Genomic DNA, 8,566 nt, shown 5'->3' on the forward strand with positions numbered 1-8,566 from the left:
TTATTTTACACTGTAATAATATTTCACAATATTACTGTTTTACTGTATATTTGATCAAATAAATGCAGCCTTTCATTGCAAAGATGGCCCAGAAACATTATTTCTTGGAAAAGCTATATAGCAGCATTTGTTTGCAGATTACAGTTGATTTGATATTATTTAATGAAACGATATTTAACACTAAAGTGTGACTCAAGTGTCTGAATCCTTTTTGGGACAGCTGTAGATGTATGAACTATATAGGCTACCAGTGTTGGGGGTAACGCATTACAAGTAACGCGAGTTACGTAATCAGATTACTTTTTTCAAGTAACTAGTAAAGTAACGCATTACTTTTTTAATTTACAAGAAAATATCTGAGTTACTTTTTCAAAAAAGTAACGCCAGTTACTTTGTTTTCCCATTTATTGACTGACAAGTCTCCTGTCCCCATATTGGGAGAAAACGGGAGTACAGAGGAGTTGTGTGCGCTGTGTGAACATGATGCTACTGTAGTTCTAGACTAAATGTGAATGTGCATTAATTCATCCCACTCACAAAAAACTGATTTAGTATTCATCAAAATGAATTAAAACAGTGAAATGCAAACTCAGAATATGACGCAAACCTGCAATAATTAAATATGTTAAATAACACAAATGTATCTAATCCCATTTTATTAACTAGTGTCTTTGCTGCTGACCTTTGATGATCCAGTTCAACCATACTAATAAGCACAAATGACTTTAGAGAAACTAACAATTGTGCTTCATTGTTTTTTTTATTGCTGAAGAGTGTTTCTTCTCCTGCGTTCTACTGTACAGACGTGAATTTACTTTTAACCGCACAGAGTAGCATTATAACAGAACTTTCAAATGTATCTAGTATGATAAACCCTATATGTAAAAATGACATATTGTGCCTTTAAGTCCTGTTCAAAATAAAATATCAATGCAGATTGCATTATATTGATCAAAAGTGACAGTAAAGGCATTTATAATGTTACAAAAGATTTCTATTTCAAATAAATGCTGTTCTTTTGAATCTTGAAAGCAATGCATCACAGATTTCACAAAAATATGAAGCAGGCAGCACAACTGTTTGTTTTCAACATCATAAGAAAAGTTTCTCGAGCAGAAAGTCAGTTGTTATTATATGTTATCAGAATAGTTATTTAATGAAACGATATTTAACACTAAAGTGTGACTCAAGTGTCTGAATCCTTTTTGGGACAGCTGTAGATGTATGAACTATATAGGCTACCAGTGTTGGGGGTAACGCATTACAAGTAACGCGAGTTACGTAATCAGATTACTATTTTCAAGATTGCAAAGATGGCCCAGAAACATTATTTCTTGGAAAAGCTATATAGCAGCATTTGTTTGCAGATTACAGTTGATTTGATATTATTTAATGAAACGATATTTAACACTAAAGTGTGACTCAAGTGTCTGAATCCTTTTTGGGACAGCTGTAGAGGCTACAGTCTAATGCACAGTGATTAAACAATAATATAATAATGATCAGAATTCATTCATGTTTGCACATGTAAAAATGAAATCTCTCTCTTCAGCTTTGCTTTGCAACCTAGCTGAGCAGTTTGGCATCTGGACCTTTCACAACAACATCCTGCTGTGTCGTCTCATATCCTACACCCTACTGCCATTCACTCTGCCTGCTTCAACTGTCATCTCATTCATCTATAGGTCAGATCTTTAGTCTAAATGTGTTGTTTGTGTTGCTCATGTCTGTGTATCTTATCAGTACATGAGAAAGAGAAAATGTAAGCACCTATTGTCATTCGTGTGTGTGTGTGTGTTTTTTTTTGCATGTGTTTGGACTCCAAACAGATTTTTGTGCTGGGTGAAGAAAATTCCCCACCAGGCTCTGAATGCAGGCAGGGAATTCAAAAAGAAAGTAATCACACATCTGCGGTTAGTCTTTGTGCACTTGAGAGGACTTATGCCGAACAGGTAAATCTAGTAGAGCAAAGTTTTGCATACATGATTGACCGTTTAATCAACATGAAATGATATTAGCAGCCCATTTAACTTCCATTATGTGACATTATTTCTGAATTAAGAACAATGTGAATGCATATTTAGATTGTAGATTTGGAACTTATTACCATTATTAGATGTTCCTGAATTTTTCCAGATTCCTGCTTTCGCAAATTCTACCTTTGGTCCCCATGCTTTCTCTGTTTCTTGCACCCTGGTCCTGTTTCCTATCTCTTCCTTCTACTTTGCCTCCCTGTTTCTCTTTTCCTTTACTTTCTCTTGCTTTGCGCTTCCTGCCACGCCGTCTCTCCACTTCAACCTCAAAGAAGCAGCCCGAGCGCAGGAGCCAGACTCAGACTCTCTGGTCTAGACGACGATCTCTCCTCTGCTTCCAGCTCACCGGATCCAGCAGTTTCTGCAAAAAGAGAGATAGCATCCTTACAGATGCAGAGGCACAATCTTCAGCCTTCCTCTTGCAGCTCAACGTAGAGTTAGAAATGGACAGCCATCCTGAACCACTACAGCTTCAGAAGGACACACTAGATTGTGAGGGAAGTTTATTACTAAACACAGAAGTAGATGAGAATCTCTCGTCTCCTTTTATTTCTTACATGGATGTACAAGAGGAAGACTGAATGACTGTTATATTGCAGACAAACGTCTCTGTACTGTAGAATATTTGAGCAATACTCTGAATATGGCAATGCATACTGTACATATCAGTGTTGTTGTAATAATTACTTGAAAATTGAAATTGAGCTGAAATAAAATATATTAAATATAAAAAATGAGAAATGTTGCTTTGGGAATGAACTGAAAATCAGTTGAAGTATTTATGTTACTAAAACTAAACTAAATCTATATAGAAATAATGAATTAATAATAAAAAAATCCACATGACAAATGCTGTAAGAATTTAGTAAAAATGTAATAAACTTTCCACAGTGATATTCTGTTTTATGTATGTAATTCTGTTAGAATCTAATAAATGCATTACCAAGTTGAACTTTGACAGGGTTCACAGTGCATATTGTTTATTAAAATGAAAAATAATTAAATTAAGAATGGATCAAATAGAGCAATGAAAATAACATTGCACAAATCGGCATTAAACTATTTCAGTCAATAGTTGGCTGCAATAATATTGACTGTTTTTGTCATTCATAAATACATTTGCAATGCTCATATTTTAAAATTTGGAATTATTTAAATGGATCATTATTTGGTATATAAACATTTTACATAGTTTAATGTAACCATACATATTCTTTTAAATAAATTTTTTTACATCATTTTAACTTAATTTTAGAAGGAAATAATTGACAACACTTTACAAAACATTTTTATTCAATATATTTAATATTTATACAGTAAACATTCTGCATATGCCTGCATATACAGTTACAACATATCTAATATATATATATATATATGCTTGGTGAGTAAAGCTTATAAATTTGAGTTATAGAGATAAAAAATTACATTATGTAAATAAAATAATTATTGCAGTTGTGCAAATACATCATAATTTGTCAACAATAAATTCACATTTAGATTTCTAACTTCATTCGAGGTTTTTATGATGTAAAACTGCATAACATTTCACATAAATGTATTATGATATTACCAACCCTGTTCATTCTGGTGTGTGTGCTATTGTGCAAAATGGAAAAAAGAAAAAAAATTCATATTTTAAAAGCCTTCATTATTTCTCCTTTTGTGTTGCTACATTTCAAATAAATCCAGCAGTAAAACTGTCAGCTAGAAGCTCACGCTTCTACAAGCTTATGAATTCTTGCTCAGAGTTCTGTGTTTTCCCGATCCTCTGCTTTAATGTCAGAGAGATGCGGATGGCTCTCGCTCATGTGAGTGAAGCGATCTTGGAGATACTGGTTCCCGAAGCCCATGATTTGGCCTGTGGCTTGGCGGTGCAGATTTGCCACTCTGGCTGTGAAGTCCAGAGTGAAGGCGAACTTCACCAGCTCTGGTGCCACGACAGGCAGCTGGGTTTTCTCATTGGGAACTTCTGACTGCACATATTGATCAGCCATTTGCTGGAAGAATCCATAGGTGAATCCATCCAGATAATCGCTCACGGTGCTGTTCTTTTTCAGCTGGGGGAGGAGGGGAGATCAGAAAACATTAGTGAACTTGGTGGATCTCCTTTAAATAACACATTGCAAGGAACGGCAATACTTGGGTGGTTTTCATACACGTTTGAAACTGAGCCAAACATCTGCAATACTAATAAAAGGTCTCAGTAATATTTAATGTCAGAAGGAATGAGACACACTTACCTTTTTATGTATTAAGTCTCCTTCCTGTTTTATAAGTTCTATGATTCTCTTTATAACCTCTTCTTTTGAGACTAATTGGAGAAACATGATAGAAAAATTTGCAAATATTATAGAATACATCTTTTTCATCACAAGAAAATTGCAAGAAAAAACTTTGGTTAATGTCTATTTGCTCATCATTCAAAACCCGCATACTGGGTTTCATTTTTTAGAACACCAAAGATACATTTTGGAATCATTTTCACACAGCTTTTTTGTACAATAACAGGTTATATTGACGTTTTCTGTCAAAGTCTAAAGGAAAAATAACATACAATCTGTACTGTATTCAAAGACTTCTGAAGCCTTTGTGTGAGAATTTGCAGAATGGAAAATGAGATGTGAGAAAGCAGAGGGGAAGTTCATAACTAAATGATCATTCTTATTACTTAAATAATGAACTCTTTATGGCACTTCATGGAATTTTTGTCTTTCGTGGTCACTATGAATTGTTCTCCTTCGTGTTCCTCAAAAAAACTAAAAACTGCATATTGTTTTAGAACATAAGGATGAGCAAATAATTACAGAATTTCTTTAAATTATTAGTACATGCTTTAAATTGGCATAAGATTTATTGCAGTTTATTGAACAAATAAAAAATCTGTCAAATTCAGTCGTTTCAAACTTGTATCTTTGGTAGAACACAAAAGAAGATATTTTGAAGAATGTCAGTAATCAAACAGAATTGGAATGAAGACTTTTTCAAAACACCTTTTGTGTTCCACCGAAGAAATAAAGTGTTTAGAACGACATGACGGTGAGTCAATGATACAAGTATTGTCATTTTTGGGGTGAACAATTACTTTAATCTCATTCTGTTCTGTTGTCTTGTGTAATTCAGAAATTCAGACACAACTAGCTGAACCCTATACTGGTTTGTGGCGTTCTGTCTATGTAATATGTAATCCATCTCTTTTGCATTATGCAAATTGTCTATTATAATAACACTCACCATTTACACCATTCTGGTCTGTTATTTGGTAAGTGGCATTGTCATCTGCTGGACTGTCTTTCACTTCATGCACAATTTTCTCCAGTTCCTCTGACATTTTCTCATAGTATGAGTTAGTGGGTTCCACTATCTCAACAGCTGTTAAAAATAAATTTTCATTAGAACTTTTTTCCAATATATGCAAACTTCAAACTAATACAAATAACCTATATAATAAAGTTGCACATACATGGAGAAGATCTGAGATACATACATTTTTCAGTGGACATATCTCCACTTTGCCTGCATTTTAATGATCTCCTGTGCAACGATTTCTTTTTTGAAGACTTTGAACGGCGCAGGTTGATTTCACTTTTTGATAGGGTGTCAGCTAAAGGCAAACAAGAAATTTGGGGTGTTGAGGGTTGGGAAAGAGGTAACTGTTCTTTGGTTCTCTGATGATCTTGTTCTTTTTCACTGTTTCCTTTGGAAAACCAGCTCAAGAAATTCTTCCATACAGTGGGCTTCTTTGTCTTCTTGCCTTCTTTGTCCTTCCTTTCCACTGTAGAAGTCTCCAGATTTTCAAGCACATTTGAATGCATATCTCCAGGAGTAACTGTACTTGTTTGGGGAGGTAAAGCATCAGTGCTTTGCCCACCCTCCTCCTTGCCCTTATCCAAACGTTGAAACCACTTCTTGGGTTTGCTATTGGACTTTTGCGATGCATTAGAACTATCGTTGCGGCGCAGGCTCCCTTTAACTCTCCACTTTTTGGATTTCTTTTCAGATGACGTCTCCTTTTTATCCAGTTGTGGTTCAGAGAGGGGCTCGTATCTAATGTCCTCATCTGAGATGGAGGCTTGAGAAGTCAAGTTCAGAGATGTATCGCTGGAATGTTTGCGATGTCTTGTCTTCGGCTCTGTGATGGCAACCCATTTGTGTGTTCTTTGCTCCGGTCTCAGAGGACATTGTGATCCATCGTTAAGGCTGAGACTTCGCTTCACATACACCTCCAGAAGCCGTTTCTTATCCTTTTCTCCAACTGACAGAAGCTGAGGAGTGGGCTGTGTATTCTGCTCAGTCGAAATGGATGCCATGCTGTCATACTGCAAAGAAATACATCAACATTTGTATTAGTGGTTGACTAATATGGGCTTTAATCTCCAATGCTGATATCTACTGAGCAGGGATCATGGCTAATATAATGCATATATGTGACCCTGGACCACAAAACCAGTCTTAAGTCGCTGGGGTATATTTGTAGCAATAGCCAAAAAAAACATTGTATGGGTCAAAATTACCGATTTTTCTTTTATGCCAAAAATCATTAGGATATTAAGCAAAGATCATGTTCCATGAAGATATTTTGTAAATGTCCTACCGTAAATATATCAAAACTTCATTTTTGATTAGCAATATGCATTGCTAAGAACTTCATTTGGACAACTTTAAAAGCGATTTTCTCAGTATTTAGATTTTTCCTATCCTAACAAACCATACATCAATGGAAAGCTTATTTATTCAGCTTTCAGACTATGTTTAAATCTCAATTTCAAAAATTTTTTACCCTTATGACTGGTTTTGTGGTCCAGGGTCGGTCACACACACAATATATATATATATATATATATATGAATGGGAAAGCGTATATATAAGAATATATATATATGCATTCATAAATGAATGCATATATATAGAGAGAGAGAGAAAGATAACATGCAAAATTGCTGAACTGTAAATGAACACTTATTTTACGAAGCATTTGAATCAAAAATGACTAATGAAAATTAGAAAAAGTAAATTAAAGCTAATCGTCCAATGCTAAAACCGGCCAAATGTCGTCCGATTATTCACTTATTACTGAGGCAGAAAGTCACCATTCAATTTTATTGTATCAAATCTCCTTTTGTGTTCCTTGGAAGAAAGAAAATTACACTGGTTTACACGATTTTACATGATATAGACGAAATTTTAATATATATATATATATAGGCTAATATATACATATGTCTGCTAAATTAATAAATGTAATTTTAATCACTTTAATAAGCATACACACACACACACACACACACACACACACACACACACTTGCAGTAACGCATTTAGCAGACGCTCTTATCCAAAGCGACTTGCAGTCAGTTAATTCAGGCAACACATTTTTTATCAGTATGTGTGAATTGAACCCACGACCTTTGCACTGCTGACGCAATGCTCTACCACTGAGCCACAGGAACATTTTAATCTCTTTAATAAGCATATATATATATATGTAAATCCCTTTAAGAAGTGTCGATCTTAAAATCGTTTTAAATACCATGGTAACGGCACGCGTCCAATCAGCTAGCAGCGAAAGCACAAACACAAAACGATATTTAAATACGAACGTTACTCGAATGTATTGAAATGTTCGAATCAACCATTGACTTTGTCTTACTATTTCTTGCCCTCTTCGATGTTTGTCCAATCTTCAGTTGCGACCGACTGTTTGTGCAAAGTTTTTGAGGAGCTTTGGACGCGGAGGCGAAGTTAAAGACTTCCGTTTTGGAAGCACCTATCAGCAGGCGCGGCAGCGGGGGCTGACGTCACCCAGGTAGTCTGGGAACAGGCTTGTCAGGTGATGTTTACGGTTTCGATGCAGTTTTCTCTCCATGTTCAGAAGAATAAGGAAATAGCACAACAAAATAATTTAAAACATAAATGTATAAAAAAAAGAATTTAAACAAAATAATAGTTAGGTCGAATAGTTAAAACTGAGCTGTGCAAAAATAATTATTCATTAGTTTTTTCCAAGTCACGAGTTTGGCTTAAAATGTATGTGACACGAAGAAAAGATTGCATCATTCTGGAGCCTGTCAGCCATTTACTGTATGCTCTGTTTGATGACATGTACACTAAACTGTTTATGAGAGCAAGAAATTCCCGAACCCTCCATTTTGTGGAGATCTAAGATACGACATGGAAAGTCTGGTGCATAATGAAAATGAAATCAAGTCAAGACAAGTGGGTATGCAAAAAGTCAGGTGTTGCGATATAAAGACATTTTCTGGGAATGACATTTTTGATTTTGTGAAAAGTAATTCATATCGAATGCACTAAAATGAAAGCAGACACAAATCTGGGGGGGGGAAAGTTAAATGTCATTCATTTAGCATGATTTAAAGATATAGAAGACAAACCCATCAGTAACAATGTGGACTTCACTTGTAGAAGACTTCATTTGACCATTAATGTGACTTATGTCAATACATTATGTCACATGTTTTGCATTAAAATGAGACAGAGGGGAAATCCCTTTAAAGTCAAACCAGCTTGTCAGC

General features: G+C 35.1%; 1 protein-coding gene across 1 annotated transcript; it reads right to left on the reverse strand.

The window, feature by feature from the left end:
- Positions 1-3,540: 3,540 nt before the first annotated feature.
- Positions 3,541-7,769, reverse strand: LOC107554196 (uncharacterized). Its single transcript, XM_016236635.1, has 5 exons — positions 7,684-7,769; positions 5,521-6,352; positions 5,268-5,405; positions 4,277-4,347; positions 3,541-4,093 (listed from the first exon to the last, which is right to left on the reverse strand). The coding sequence occupies exons 2-5, from the start codon at positions 6,341-6,343 to the stop codon at positions 3,779-3,781; spliced, it is 1,347 nt and encodes a 448-aa protein (XP_016092121.1). The 5' UTR covers positions 6,344-6,352; positions 7,684-7,769; the 3' UTR covers positions 3,541-3,778.
- Positions 7,770-8,566: the final 797 nt, after the last annotated feature.

The sequence above is a fragment of the Sinocyclocheilus grahami genome, unplaced genomic scaffold (assembly GCF_001515645.1).
Source record: "Sinocyclocheilus grahami isolate Dianchi unplaced genomic scaffold, SAMN03320097.WGS_v1.1 scaffold493.1, whole genome shotgun sequence".
Taxonomy (NCBI): domain Eukaryota; kingdom Metazoa; phylum Chordata; class Actinopteri; order Cypriniformes; family Cyprinidae; genus Sinocyclocheilus; species Sinocyclocheilus grahami.

What these genes read in the sequence shown, in the direction of transcription:
- LOC107554196 (XM_016236635.1), bottom strand. Translation starts at nt 6,343, where the DNA reads ATGGCATCCATTTCGACTGAGCAGAATACACAGCCCACTCCTCAGCTT. An exon ending in AGATATGTCCACTGAAAAAT is followed by an intron (nt 5,406 to 5,520) that starts GTATGTATCTCA and finishes TATTTTTAACAG; the next exon opens with CTGTTGAGATAGTGGAACCC. An exon ending in GAGACTTAATACATAAAAAG is followed by an intron (nt 4,094 to 4,276) that starts GTAAGTGTGTCT and finishes CTCCTCCCCCAG; the next exon opens with CTGAAAAAGAACAGCACCGT.